Source organism: Semicossyphus pulcher, unplaced genomic scaffold (assembly GCF_022749685.1).
Source record: "Semicossyphus pulcher isolate SPU_LCO1_2020_fin unplaced genomic scaffold, fSemPul1.0.p SCAF_6, whole genome shotgun sequence".
NCBI lineage: Eukaryota > Metazoa > Chordata > Actinopteri > Labriformes > Labridae > Semicossyphus > Semicossyphus pulcher.
Genome location: NW_027211737.1, coordinates 655,479 through 671,441, shown reverse-complemented (window position 1 = coordinate 671,441; position 15,963 = coordinate 655,479). Strand labels below are relative to the sequence as shown.

The 15,963-nt window shown below is 42.2% G+C and overlaps 1 protein-coding gene across 3 annotated transcripts in view; it reads left to right on the top strand.

Moving 5' to 3' along the window:
* Positions 1–15,963, top strand: part of LOC138610227 (tight junction protein ZO-2-like) — an 82,906-nt gene that overhangs the window by 41,438 nt on the left and 25,505 nt on the right. For 2 of the 3 annotated variants that reach the window (XM_069682944.1, XM_069682943.1), the window contains exons 2-8: positions 905–958; positions 3,318–3,442; positions 3,913–4,015; positions 6,842–7,355; positions 7,948–8,051; positions 8,474–8,627; positions 11,719–11,934. In XM_069682944.1, coding sequence (XP_069539045.1) covers positions 905–958; positions 3,318–3,442; positions 3,913–4,015; positions 6,842–7,355; positions 7,948–8,051; positions 8,474–8,627; positions 11,719–11,738 — 1,074 coding nt within the window. In that variant the 3' untranslated portion in view covers positions 11,739–11,934. Of the gene's footprint in view, positions 1–904; positions 959–3,317; positions 3,443–3,912; positions 4,016–6,841; positions 7,356–7,947; positions 8,052–8,473; positions 8,628–11,718; positions 11,935–15,963 lie in introns of those variants that run through there. The other variant, XM_069682945.1, reaches the window with a different exon arrangement.

Below are 15,963 nucleotides of genomic sequence, written 5' to 3'. Positions count from 1 at the left end.
TTTATTAATGTTAAAGGACATTACATCTCCGTCTATATATAGTTAACGTTAGCTAGCTGAGAAGCTAATTATCTTGTCTGGGCGAGTCTGCATCATCCACAAGTCCAACGTGCCTTCTCTTCAAACGCTCGCTCATTACCGACGTGCTCCTGTGATAACCAAGCTCCGCTTTACAGATGCTGCAGGCAATCCTTCTCTCTGCAGCGCTGAGACTGAAATGTTTTTGGACGTGATGGTGTTGCATTGGCCGTCGCCATTTTGCTGTTTTGTTTACCTGTTGCTTCACCGCTGCTTTGCATGTCTCAGCAGAGATAGTGAGGATGGAGATGGCTCACCCCTCAGAAACTCAGCTCCGGAAAACGCACAGCATGAAACACAAAACTAATCGTTGCACCCCTCTTCCTGAATTTTTGTGTTCATTCCAACAGCAATCAATAAATCAAATCTTCTGACAGAATACATGATCATGTATCTGTGGCCTGTAATGTGTCCACTCTTTATATGGCCTCTACCTGTCTACCTGCATGCACTTTGCTTTTGGCACAGGAATATCAGAACGCAGTTGGATGTGCTTAGCAGTGACTTCGATGCTCTGTTTTGGTCTCCTCCTGCAGCAGCAGTGAGGCAGAGCATGTTCATGTGTTTGTTGGGAGAAGTTTAAAAATGTGTGGACGTAGTTTTAGTCAGATCGTCTTTTGGTGTCACTGGTGGTTAGTTTTGTGTGATTTCTGCTTTTTGCAAATTCAGTGCAGCTGTCGGAAATTTCGTTGTCTAGTTTCAAGTGTGGAAAAGCATTTTAAAGGTTCCGTGTTGTTGTAGGATTCTAAAGAGCACCTAACTGACGTCTTTACTGAATGAATTCTGTATCTGCTGTTTAACTGTGTGGTTTCTGTGTCTCCTGCAGAGCTCAGGGATGGAGGAGATGGTTTGGGAGCAGTACACCGTCACTCTGCAGCGGGTGAGTTCATGCATTCACTCTGATATTAAAACATTTATTTATTCATCAACCCAAAGAAAATCTCTGCATCTGTCAGTTCCTGAAAAAAATGATCTTAAAAATGAACATGATGAAACAGAAAATGTTCATGACTGTGTGATGATAAATCTGCTTCCTGTCTGCGCTGGAGGCCTCGACTTGACAACACTTTAGAATTTAATCACTTCTGATGAAACATTGAGGCTAATTATTGCTCCTTAATTAGAAGGCACTAAAAATGTCTTCCAGTGGTGGAATAAATCACCATCATGTCTCTGAGGTCAGATTCCTGCAGTGCAAATGAGGGTGTTTCTAATAATAGAGCTGCCCTGCCCCCCATGACCCCCCCTCAGGCTGCTCAACCACTTACATCCACATCAGCAGGCCTGTCTCTGTGTTTGCAACTGATGTGAAATAACATTAAAAAGGGAAATTTATCAAAATGCTAACGAGTGCATTAATCTGTGTAAAATGTCATGGACTGCGTGTTTAATCAGTTTCTGCTTGTGGCAAAGAAAAGTTTAGTCACCCTTAAACCCCCTCACTAAAAGCACGACACATGACGTGTTTATGATTTCAATATTTTACACAAACAAGAAACTTCCTCTAATTCCTTTAAGCAAAGTTTAAAGTAGTCCAAACCTCAGCTCACAAGAGACACAGGGATTCTCTCCTCTCACCTGTCAACAGAGCCACGTCCACCTCCTGCACATCCATAACACATCAGACCTGGCAGCGTTCTGTGTCCTCCAACATTAGCTGAAGTCTTTTGTGCTTTAAACAGATCATTTTAATGAGACACAGGTAACATTAGACGCAGCAGCGAAGAGTCCCCTTAAATGCAACAACTAATGTTGTAACACACGTGTGTTTTCTTGCTCCCTAAATGCCGTCATGACCTCATCAGATCAGTTTGATGCTAAACATCCTGAGAAACATGGACAGGGTTCAAACCCTCTGCAGGGAATGAAAGCTGGAAAACCAGTTTAGAACAATCAAACAAAAGTTTTCTAATGATTCGGTGCTATATAAAGACAATTATTTGATTGATGAATTTTCTACGTATCAGCAGATATTCAGTCAGATGTTATTCACATATTTTATACATCAAATTAGCAGTGTTGTATTTTTATATCAAACCTGATAAGTGTACCTGCCATCAATAAAGGACATGAACGTACACAGAGGCACACCTGGTACGCTTTCATAATCTCATCATGTTTATAAAGTCGCTGTTGGTTTTACATAATCCTCTTTAGAAAAATGACCGGTGCAGACGTGGAGCAGTCTCAGTGTTGATGTTTACATTTAGCGCAGCTAGCCACCGCTATCTAACACCATTATCACTCAACAGAACTCAGTGTAATCTATAAAGTAGTCAGGACACTCTTTGTTTCAACAGTCCAAAAACTAAGCACCACCTGATATCTTCAGATAGTTTGTTTTCAGTCTGTGCTAGCCGCTGGACTTTCTGACACAAACGGCTGACATACAGCAAAAAACACTTCACGGCATGAAGAGGAAAACAATGTCCTCTGGTCCCCACCGCGAACGGCACTGTCGTTTCCATAATATGGTATACCTACGCTGCAGGCGTAGGTATACAGGGCCGACGTGCAGAATAGTGCCAAGGGAAGGGGCTGTCCGAAGCCAATGAGAAGTGGTGACAAACAGTAAAACACAGCGTACACTTAAACTGACATGTTTGTTTATATGTAGGACTCTTTTAAGTGGCTAAAGTACGTGGTGCTCCTGAGCCCGTCTGCAGCGCCGCTTAGCTTAGCTTCAGTGTAGGAACTCCGGCCAGCTTCTCCTAACGGGGCCGTGCTGACTGTTATCTACTGTACGTGGTACACTTACTACTGATAAGTAAGTACATCATACAATGTAAAGTAAGTACCTCATACAACCCACTTCAAACAAACCACAACTATTCCTTTAAGCTGTTTTTAGCCTTTTTAAAACTGTAGCTTGTGCTCGTACCATAGAGACTGACGTTCTCTTCAGTTTAAATGTTGGACAGCGTCTATTTAACTTGTTTCCTCTTTTAAAAACCTTTGACTGGTTTATGAGAACAGACACATGTAAATGTTACATGTGAGTAATACAATCATGAGAATAAAAAGATTGAGAGGGGAAACATTTAACAATTTTTGGCTACTCTCTGCTACGTTTTCCAACATGAAACAGAACTGTTCAAGTTTACTCACAGTATCATTAAACTAAACATTCAGTGAATCCCTGTTAATGACACCAGTTCAAACTCTCCACAGTGTACCTCAGTGTTACTGTCAGTCACATCATGTCTGTATTTTCTACTTTATGTCTTCTTCTTCTTCAGGACTCTAAAATGGGTTTTGGCATCGCTGTGTCAGGAGGGCGGGACAACCCCAACGTGGACAACGGAGAGACGTCCATCATCGTGTCAGACGTGCTGCAGGGAGGCCCAGCCGACGGATTACTCTTGTAAGTCTGACAGGAAGTCACCAGAACCGTCCTCAGAGGAATGATTCAATGGATTTCTGCTGTGTGCTGGTTAAAATGTGCAAACTACCTAAATGTATCACAAGTAATCACTACCCTGAAGTCTGCCTGTCAGTGTAATACACAGCTGAACTCGCTTTACAAATAGTCCTTCTGAAGAGGCCTAAACTTGATGAAAAACCCCAAACGGCTTGTGCCGCATGAGCTAATTCTGTCATAGTGAGGCAGATGTACAGAGGCAGGAGGTCCATGTTCAATCCTGCCCTCATTATCTCCATTGACAAACCTGACGAGACATAAACCCTTCTCAGACAGATAATATGTTACTGCAATCAGGTTCAGTGGAAATACACCTGGCACAGAACAGGACTGCAGTATTTACGGAACCTTTATGGTCTTTAGTTTGTCTTGGATAATTTATATTCAAATTATTTGTGTATTTTTGTGTGCAGTGAGAATGATCGGGTCATTCAGGTGAACTCCATCACCATGGACAACGTGCCTCATTCCTTTGCTGTGCAGTCCCTCCGGAAATGTGGAAAAGTGGCCAAAATAGTGAGTATGGACATCACACAGAGAGACACTCAGGAAGAACAGTTAAATATGAAGGTTCCTCATGGGGACGTCTTTTAGGACGGGAACCATCTACAAGAACAGCTTCATAAACAACATGAACAGTGGTGGCCATTGTGTCTGATGATGTTCCTGTGAGAAAACATCTGTGAACGAGTATGAACAACACTCCCTCCATCACTGCCTGTAGCTCGCATCGGCTCACTCTGTTTGGATAAAATCTCCCTCTTACTTTTCAAAGTGGTACTTGTCTTCAGCCTGGCCCACACTGATGGATGTTTAAAATCTTAACAGATGTGAGAGAGCCACACATGACAACAGATAATAACAGATTGAACAGCTTTGTTCCTGTAGTGTGTGCAGAGCAACGATATGACCCAAACAGCACACCACACGCTAACACATTCATTCACCAACAACCAGAGTCCGACTCATACCGCTGGAAGTCTCACTAAACCTCTGACGGTCAAACGAGACTTTAGAGTAAACAAACATGGCTGACGACGGGCAGGAAGAATTGGTGATGATAGTTTTTGGACTTTTTATTGAAACTTGCGTCATTATGTCTATGTAATCGCTAATTTAAAAAAACAACAATGACAAAATAAAATTCAGTTTTTCGAAAAAAAGTTAGCACATAAAAAAAAGATATTCATTCTAAGGCCAAGGGCCCCTATTGGCTCAGTGTGCCCACTTTGCCCATGTAGTAATCAGTCTGTGAATGTGTGCTTGGCTGTCCTCGGGGATATCACAGGATAATGGATTGTAAATACTGAAGGTTTGATATTTACGATTTGAAATTGATGCGGCCACGATGTTCTCCTGAGCAGATCAGGGGAACTAAAATCACTGTTAACATCCCTCACACCACAGGAACATCTGGAGAGATCATCTTTAGGACCATCAGAACATCAAGACTCTGTTATTTTAGTCTGAAGGAGGGAATCAAGCTAAAACATAATGTGAAGCCTGCATTAGGGTTTCAGGGGCTCAATTCTCCTGTTATTGCACTTTTTTTTTTTTTATACAACAACAACAACAACGCAAGACAAGTGTAACATTAACACCAACTACAAGACAAGACGCTTATAGAATTAGACAAGAACATATACATTGCTGTGTTGCTATTATTGCACATTTAAATGAAGTCTTATTAAAACTATGTGGCCCAAACTTATATTCAAGCTTTTTTATCAGGACAGGAATGAGCAGTAAACCTTTAAATCACTGTGTTATGAATCAGGTATGCAGACAGCATCACAGTAACTTTACATGCTAATAATTGTGTGTGTGTGTGTGTGTGTGTGTGTGTGCAGTGAGCCACACAACATGATTTTAGCCATTTTGCAACAGGTGCTGTGTGTGACCTCTGACCTCTGCCTCTGCTGGCCTCTCTCCCGTCCCCCGTGTCCTTGTCCTTAAGGAGCGGAGCTACAGCGAGATCATTATGAAACATCATTGACATCAGACACATTACCATGACAACTCGGCGTATAAATATCTCACTTGATCTCATGTAACTGACAGAAATATCACATGGCAGCTGTTTTTTATTTAGCAGTGAAAATGTAATTACCCTTGTGAAACAGACTCTACGGGCATAGTACCCAGAGTCGTTCACCTGACAATGTGCATCAGTGGATTTGGGAGGCCGAGCCTCGGAGGTGCACTGAATTGAGTGTTTGCTTATTTGAGTTCAAATATCAACTGTTGTCCTCCATAATCACATACACCACCCTTTAAAGATCACACGGCTGTAGAGGTCTGCAGGAGGTGTTTGTGACCACAGCTCCACAGCAGATGATAAGAGGGTGTAAAGGAGGGGCTATGAATCTTTGGGATTTTGGAGGGTGGTGATATCAATGTGGAGAGGGACGGGGGGAGGGGGAGGCAGAAGTTGAATGATTGTGTGAGAGGGAGGGAGAGTCATGTAAGTGTTGATTTGATTTTCAAGTTTAATAATTCTTTATTCATTATAATTTATTATAAATAAAGTGTTTAGTGTCTGGGAGGAGGGTGAAGTTCAGATCCTGAAGAGAGCAGAGGAGTGACACTGTTATCTGTAATGTAGCACTGTTCATCTACATGGAAAGAGTGTGTGTGTACGGGTGTGTGTGTGAGAGAGTGTGTGTTAGTGGTTTAAAGTCTCCAGCACTGTCGTGTCTCTGTTTTCAGGCGTCCTCTCACGTTGCTCTAAAAGTAGCAGCTCTTCTGTCCCGTGTGGACACTAATCTGCTCTCTGTTTAATGTAAAAGGCTGACACGTCAGGGGAACCTGACTCACTGGGTCTCTCTGAACGCTCTCACACAGTTACACTTAGACACCATGCAGTGTGAAGCTATATTGTTCTTAGGTTGTCTTATTGAACAAACAGAGTAGCACCTGGACCTGCATCGTTCTGTCAGTGTGTGAATGATCTGTGTGTGAGGTTTAAAGGGTTAATATTACCTGATGCAAACCGGAAACAATGAGGAGGACTGCATCACAGACTGAATGCATGCAGGTGTGATGTAATCCCACTTTGTAGCACACCCCTCTGATGGGGGGGTGACATCTTCAGTCAGCGGACCATCCGACCTTTAACACTTGTTAAACCTCATTGCTCTGATGGGAGCAGAATCCAACATTTGTAAGAACTGCACCACCTCCTCTGTTACCTTCATATCTACTGTGAGCCATGTAAAGACATACAGTGGATATGTTGCCATGCATGTGTGTTGTTATTGCAGCCTGCAACATGAGACTTTGTTACTTAGGTGTTTTCATCTTTTAATGAAAGGGCTTCTTTTCATTGCCCCCCCCCGTCAGACGGTGAAGAGACCTCGTAAGGTCCACACACTGAAGCAGCCCCCATCCCCGGGTGGAGACAGTCGGGACTACGCCCCCTCCACCCACTACTACGACGCCGACAACGACAACGGCTGGTACCGTAATGAGGGCCGGGACCACACCTCTGACAAAGAATACCTGGACCCCGACTACATGGGGGGGCGGGACTACAACACAAGAGGTAGGAGCCGTGGGCGGAGCCAGGAGAGAACCTCCCCTAGCCCGGACAGATCCAGGAGGGACGGCAGCCGGGGACGAGCCCTGGACTCCAGCGCCGACCGTCAGAGGTACCACAGCCGAGGACGCAGCCCCGGGGACAGCTACCGCTTGGAGGAGAAGTACGAGCGAGGAGAAGGAGGAGGAGGACGAGGAGGGAGGTACAGAAGCAGGGACAGGCTGAATGACGACCCTCCATCTCCAGAACCTTCCAGAGAGCTGGAGCCGCTGGAGAAGCCTGTCAACGTCCTGCTGGTGAAAAACAGACCCAACGAAGGTGAGCGACGGGGATGGCCTGTGTGTGTAGGGTCATCAGTTTTAAATATCAGAAACCTAATAGATGGATTGTCTGAATTGTTTTGTACTTTCACGGTCAAGGATCGAAGAATACCAATGACCAATGACTGGTGATTATATAACGTTTTCTTTAGCTCCACTAGGAGTATGATTGCCTTTAAATTCTTTACACACTTTAACAAAACTTTTTAGTCTAACAAGCAGTTAGCGGTTACTTTAGCATCACTAGCAAACTCCTTAAATCACAGAGGGCCAGATGACATCAGAGAATAAGTGTACCTTTACACGCAGCAGCTTTAACTTTCACAGCGCAGGGATTACTGCTCTGTTTATCACACGTATCAGAGTGAGGCTCTGTAATGAACCAACTGTCAGTACACGATCACCTGTTAACATCTCCTACATCATAAAACACATTCAGACGGTCTATCAGCTTGATTGATTTGTGTTGTGTTTATGTCTGCTGGAACATCCAAATACAAATCATCTAAGAACACGCACTTCCTCTTCTGTCCAAGAACTCAGTTCCAGCAGCGGTTTGCAGTAACCGTGTTGTGTTTGTGTGTTTGTAGAGTACGGTCTTCGTCTGGGGAGTCAGATCTTCATCAAACAAATGACGAGCACCGGCCTTGCTGCCAAGGACGGGAACCTGCAGGAGGGAGACATCATTCTCAAGGTGCACACACGTTTATTCCCAGCACCGTCACACAGTCACATCCATCACTGATCAGAACAATGCCTCCAACCAGCCTCCAAAATACAAAAGAGGGATCACTACTTAGAAATTAGAAAATGCAAAACACATCCTTGTAATGCTGTTAAAACCTGTAAAAAAAAAACTCCAATAAAAACCCAAAATTACATACATAACTTACATAACCTTAAGTGATTCCACCGATGTCAGGTGATGTGTAATAGCAGGGTTTCTTATTTGTAAGATACAACAACACACTTTAATCGTAGACTGACATCACAGACTGATGTAGCTCAAGTGACAAATAAAACAATGACAGAAATACAAGATACATACGATCCACAGCTGCTAATATCAAGTTAATTAATGTGTGTGTGTGTGCGCGTGTGTGTGCGTGCGTGCAGATCAATGGGACGGTGACAGAGAACCTCTCTCTGCACGACGCGGGGAAGCTGATCGAGAAGTCGAGAGGGAAGCTGCAGCTGGTGGTGCAGAGAGACCGCCGCCAGATCCTCGTACGCATTCCCCCCCTCGCAGACTCCGACTCTGATAATGATGGTGAGTCCCTGAATGCACCACCTGACCAGCAGCGAGGTGTGTGTAGTGGTTATAATGAGGTGTAGGCAGTTCAGGTGTGAACAGTGTCTCCCACAGACGTTGTAATACTCTGGGCAGGTGACAGGTGTTTGTTCGGTCTGTTTGTGACCTTAACCATGACCTTTGTGTGAATTAATAAGTGTCCTCATGTCAGGCTATAAAGTACAAGGACTGCTGCATGTTGATCTAACCAGATGACTGAGTAAATCCGTCTGTGGGGAACACTGTATATCATGGTTCAGTTGTTTTTGTATCAGGTGCTCATGCAGTTCAAACATGTATAACATGCACTGTTCCTGGTGCTACGGACAGATCAGTAAAGAAATCAGAATCTGTTCCAAACTGTGGAGGATCAAGTGTGTCACCAGAATAACTACAGATTGTTAATATGTCAATAGAATTTATTCCTTAAATTAGACTGTTTATTGAATTGGCATTTAGGGGAGTACTGGATTTTTGCTAACATCCCATATTTAACACCACATTGGCACCAACTTCACAACATAAAAAAAACGTGCCATATTTATTTTATTTGCATTGGGATTTGTTTTATTTAGTCAACAGTCAAAGCAACTTCTTATCGTCATATCTGCAGAAATGTTCATTTGGAGCTGTTGAATTTGGACTTTTATAATCATGCTAATCCAATCCAACTTTATTTGTAAAGCACTTTAAAACAACCACAGAGGACCAAAGTGCTGTACAGAAGGACAGAAAAGACATTTAATACACAGCTCACATGAGGCATAAGATACAAATACATAAATAGAAATAGATAAAAATAATAATAAAAAAATAATAATAATATAAAATACACATGAAATACAAATAAAATCATCATTTTACAAGGTGTCAAAGGCCAAGGAGAAGAGGTGACAACAGCAAAGGCACGGCCCCCTCTGAGCTTACGCTTAGTTTTTGGCACGCTCAGAAGCAGCTGATCGGCTGACCTGAGAGCACGGGTGGGTGTATAGGGGTGTAGCAGCTCAGAGAGGTAGGGCGGGGCATGGCCACTGACGGACTTAAAAGCAAATAAAATAATTTTGAAATGGATCCTAAAATGTACGGGCAACCAGTGGAGTGAGGCTAGATTGGGGGAAATGTGCTCATGTTTACATTTGCCAGTTAAAAGACGCGCAGCAGCGTTTTGTACCATCTGGAAAAGGGGCGATGGAGGACCCACTAACCCCTACATACAGTGCATTACAGTAATACAGCCGAGTGGTAACAAAGGCATGGATTACTGTCTAACATTATCAGGCATTTATATTAGCATAAATTATTCTGCTAAACAGTTCCTCACAAAATGAAGAGGAAAATATATTAAATGGGACAATTAATAAATTCAGTTTCTAATTCTGTTTAGTTGAATGAACTGACATTAGAACAGAACAGAAAATACTTTGTTTACTTTTTGCATGCAAAGACACCAGGTGCATTTAAAACACAACATAAAATCAGGCACAACGATGGATGGTAATGTGACTGTACTTATGTAGCTTTTTCTAGTCTTCAGACCACTCAAAGTGCTTTTACACTACATGTCACATTCACACATTCACACACTGATGACAAAGGCCTAAGGGCCAATCTCCAATCAGAAATATGCCCATTCATACCCCATGGCTATGCCTTCGGGAGCAATTTTGGTTTCGGTGTCTTGCCCAAGGACACTTCTCCATGTGACTTTAGCAGTCAGGGATCGAACCACCAACGAACGGCCCACCAGGTTCTTACTGGTGAATATTGAAGGGGTGTTCAGTAATAATATAAGGTGCTACGTGCAGTAGGTAGCAGGCTGACTTGAAATTCAACACTTATTCTTAGAAATGAACACAAGCCAGAAGTTTACAGGTTAAGAGTTTTTCTTTGGAAGCACAAAGAATTCACAGCTGCTGGTTGTGAATCATCTCCATCAACGATCAGAGCCTTCGAATGAAGTCAGGGTTGATCAATTAAAGGCATGGATGGAGAGATTTGCCAATAATTTAGATGCAGTCCGGACGAATTAGTTTTAGAGTGCAATCTTCTAAAAAATGACTTCAACTTCTAAGATTGTTTCTTGGACATCCTAAGAGTTAGTTCCCTACCTTTGATCTTCTCTGAAGTTTCTCCAGTTTATCTGAGACCTTCACCTCACCAACACACGATATGAGAGCACTCCCTCCTCTGTGCAGATTTAAGTTCTGGAGTCATCAGATGTTGTAGAGTCGTTTGTGTAGAAGGTTAAAAACTGTAGAAGAGCAGGGGAGTGTAGATGGTTTGGGGTCTTACTGATTTTAACCTCTTGCTTCCTGTTTTTAATGAAGTCATGAACCCAGAAACACTTTGAAAAATAAATTAAGAAAAGAATACATATTAAACGCTGGTAGAGGAATTTCTCTGAAGACTCTCTCTAATCAACAAAGGCTCCCAAAGCCACCAATCCATTTCTTTACCCTGAAACAATCTCCTGCAGGCAGCTGTGGAGATTTTTAAATGATCAATTTAAAAGCTTTAATAAAATATAAAAGCGAAAGCATCAATACATTTTGCAGCAGAAGGCTGAGGCTGCCGAGTTTCCCCTCATACTGCTGTACATAAGTGTAAGTGGTTGTAAAAGTTGGCAAATAGAAAATGAAAACAGTTTCAATGTTATTTTTTAAATTATGTTATTAAAACACATCAAATTAACCAATGAAAACGTAAAGAATGATTTCTTGTGGCACACTTGAGCCTCCAAACAAACACGGTGTAGTGAATGAAATGGATTTATAATTTGCTTTCTAGAGACGCACAGTGAAAGACATGTTTACATACACGGATCTAAATAAGGTTTAAAATATGTGGCATTCAAGATGCTAAAAATACCGTGTGAATCGCAGCAGTCTTGAGTTCCTGCGTGCAGCTGCTCAGACTGAGTTGAGGTGACGAGCAGGTCAGGATGTAATCAAGCTGAAACCAGCAGACAATCTGAAACTGATCATTGTGACTAAGAAGTGCTCATCTTGACCCGCAGAGGCGATCCCTGTAATCGTTCAAAAGTGCAATCTCTGTCTGTTTTCTCTTACAGATAATGTGTCATACTTTTAGATGAAGGACCACCCAAGACAAATGATGTGTAACAATCTGTTGCCTTTCTCTCAGCTGTCAAACGGCTGACACACAACCTGACTAAGTTGTAAAGCTTTCACACCTTTTGCACTTCTCTTTATACTGCTTCAGATCTTTAACTTTTTAATACATGATTCATTTTCCCGAAGAAATAAAATAAACATTTTAATCACTATGTACTTTGAATTGTGTGATTCATTAAGTATAGAGGTTAAATAACACCAGTGAAGAGATCATTGTTGCTTTGTCTGAATGTTGAGTTCTGATGCTGCAGACACAAGGTGATGATTTATTTTTGTGAACACAGACAGTTGCATGACAAAGAGTGGCTCATAAAGTGGGTAAGCTGTTCGTTGAATATCAGTGTGTTAACATATTAATGATTTGTCCTAACAGCGTAGAAACTCGCCGTTGTCTGTCCAGGTGGTATTTCTGATCTCCATCACCTCCCTGCTGTCTCTCACCTCCATCTCACACAGACATCCTCACATCACGCTCACACGTCTCACTGCGCTGACGGGTCGCTATGGATGCTGATGGAGGGCTGAAACCTGTGTCAATCACAGGTAGCCCAGCCCTGAACCCTCCCCTCTTTATGGCCTGTGTGACTCTAAATGGGAGCATCACTGGCTAAATGAACATCATGCTGTGTTGAAGAAGAGACCATGAACTCTTTAGTCGCCCCCTGCTGGACATTAGAATGAATACAGCTTCAAGGCACATCTGTTGTGGCGTCGCTTTGAAACGGCTCCGTCCACGTCTTTTATACACTAATATTTGCTATTAGTATGCTAACATTAGCCACTACATGCTAATGGTCCTACCAGATTAAGTAAGGCTGTAGCAGCCAAACCCCTGAGAGGTTAAATTAAAGAAGTGTGCATTTTGCTGCCTATGACTTTGCAAGAGAATACATTTTACATGAACTTTGACACTGACGTTTAACTTATGCATGCCGTCAGGAGATTAAAGACCATAGGGGGCTTAGAAATGGTCGCAAAATGACAACATTGTTTTTATCATCTCTGATCTTTAAAATATAATATAACTGATGGGTAAAAAGAAGTTAACATCAAATTGAGGTTAGATTATGAAAACAGTGATCTATTTTCTGCCCTGTCAGCTGACCAAGTTATACATATTATAACATGAAAATATCTCGTTCCAATGAGGCTAATCCAAAGCTAAGTCAAAGGCGACCGGCCTCCTTATCAATGTCAAACTTTACGAATGTCAGCCGAACACGTTTCTGATATTTGACATCACATGCTGCAGATTTGCTTCATGTGGTTTAACTCAGGATTAATCCTCAGAACCGAGTTCCAGAACAGTTATGTGTCTCCTGGCTCGCAGTAGATTACAGTAGAGGTGTGTGGTATGTAAAGGAATATATTTTATTCTAATATTTAGGATCACTTCACATAAATTACTATACATATTTCAAAATGTTTCATTAGTTATTCAAATGAAATGATCTGTTCATAGCAAAAGTTTCTGTCGCCCCGTCACAGTCAACACTGGACTGCCTCTGGTTGACATTTTCTTAATAATTTGGGCCCAATATTCAGTAGTCCAACAAAAATACAATCTCAAACCAGGTTAGTGAAGTGACCGTGATGTGAACCAAACAAATATAGTGTTAATGTGTCTGATGAAACGGGGAGCAGAGGAGCAGCTGACTCTGACTGTGTGTGTGTGTTGGTAGTCGGGATGTCTGCTGGCTCTGGCAGGAGATGAAGAGTGGTCATTCACCTGGAAATACACAGATGCTCCTCTGCCACTCAGGCTCTGGTTTAAGCAGATGCTCAGTAGTGAGTCCACGTTAAAATAACAGGAATCACTTTTAATTTAACGCACCAAAATGCACACAGGGTGGTTGTTTCTGCTGCTCTGGCATTGGATGAAAACATAAAACAAGAATTAAACGAGCTTAAGGAGCAGCTGAAATGAGCTCTAACACCTACCATATGAAACTGTCTGATGAATAACATTCTGAAGATTTACCTGTTCTAAAAGGGTAATTTGATATTATTAATCCTGGGCCTTATTTTTACATGAAGACTAACAGGTACACAAAGTGTTTGAATGTCCTGCAGCAGTGAAACAGGCTGCGTCCACTAAAAGTTCTTGTTGTTTCCACTGACAGGCTCAGATTGTTATTCTAAGTGTGTGACTGTGTGTGTTACAGAGGAAGATGATTTAATCAACCACAAACAGACGTTACATCGCTCTCTGCAAACACACCAGACTCCATTGATAAAAACAGTGATTTTACCTTGCTACCGCTTTCTTGATCGTTTGGTTCGTCTGTGTTTTTGTCTGACTTTGATGTTTGGATCCAACAAACTAATTGATGCTGAGGTAGACCAACAATTCCCATGTTCTGTGAGGTACAATTACTGTTTTTCTCAATGGAGTCTGGTGACTTTGAAGCGAGTGGTCGAGGCTGTACGGCCTTTTTGCCTTTCAAACACAAGACACTTTCCTGGAGGTCGTGCTAGAGGATAGGTTTAAAGAGTCAGTAGATTTAAAAGGGTTCAGCCCCAGTGTAGCATGAATGTTTAAAGTGACCAGCAATTCAACTTCTGCTTTACAAAAAATGTTTTTTACCTTTATGCCATTACAAAAGTTAGATTGTACACAGACCAAAACTGGACAGAAAACCATGTGCAGATCTGTATGCTGAGGCGCAGACTGGTTAAGGATGAAGATCAGAAGCTTTGGTAATCTGTTAGAGATCAGAAATAATTTACATTAGAGTGTTTGATAGGCTCAAAGGCTCAGAGGGCAGACAGAGAGAAAAGTGTTGATTTGTTCTTCGGGTCTGCACTGAAAATCGACACACAGCCCAAACTTGTTGCTTTGAGATGAATCTGAATGATGGATGTTGTTTCTGACGCAACGTTTGCACATATTGAAACATTATCCTGACATCTCTGTTGCTCATTCTTGTCCTGTCTGACATTCCCTCCCTCTCCTCTATTTATATTCGTCATTCTCACTTTTCAGACTCTGTTAACTCTGTTTCCAGCCCTGCATGCAGAATGTCCTTCTAACCCTAATCAAACTAATTAACACGTACTAGATTGTACCATGTGAAGCTGGGCCGTCTCTCTCTGAACTCTAGCTGCTGTTAAATTAAGGGTAAAATGATCTGCTTAAAGCCATGAACGAATGTAACAGTCCTGTTAAATGTGACAGAGCTGCTGGCTGTGAAAGGGTCTGTCATGGCGTGATGTTTTCAGATTTACCTCCTTTTTTTATTCGCTCTCCTTCATGTTGTCCTCTCACACCTGAGTCCTTAGATGTGTCTTTTGTTTCCTGTTTCTTCATGTTGGCTTCTGTTAAAGCTTCAGCCTCCTCCCTCTCTGCAGAGCGCTGAGCTGAGTGCCATGCTCTGACAGATAAAAGCAGCTACATCAAACACACCGCTGCCTGTGTTCACTTCAAATGATAGAAAAAAAGAAATCACAGGGACTGAATGAAAGCCGGGCGGCCTCTGTGGAGAGCAGAGCTGTGTATAAGCACTTTCAACCTGCTTGTTTCTGGGTTATAAAGCAGAATGGATGCTCTCACGAGGCCCGAGCCGCCCTCATGGATCATTAGAAAGCATCTATTGAGGGTTTCTAAAAATAATGTCACCATTTTTAGCCTTACTGAATCCATTTGAAGTCATGATCCTTACGGTATATTTTTTTCAGCAATAGCGTTCATCCATCCTTTTTTCTTTCAATACTTGTTTGGATCTGAGGTCGCAATCGCTGTAAACCAAGTAATCCAGCCGCAACCTTGAGCTTCTCCTGGGTATCACCAGGTCAGCCAAGGCAACATGGGACATAATCCCTGTAATGTGTTCTTGCTGTGCCTGTTGGTGTGCTCTGACTTAAAGTGATTACAGTATAAGTCTTATTTTGGTACTAATGCAGTTCGAACTTGAGACACAAATTCTTCTGAAGTTTTGGCACTAAAGCCAATCAGCGTTGAGATTCTCTTAACGTCCTGAGGTTGCGGTCAAACCAAACTCCATTAAAAAAACAATCATTTTAAAGTAGTGTTCTTGTAATCTTGCAGACAAACCTGACAAAGCATGACTTAAGCCTTGTTACAAACCTGCATCCTGATATAGTTATTTCAGCATCCTTTCAGCCTGTTTATTGTCTTCATAGCGCTGCAGTAAGACAGATCTCAGCCCACGTGTGACTTG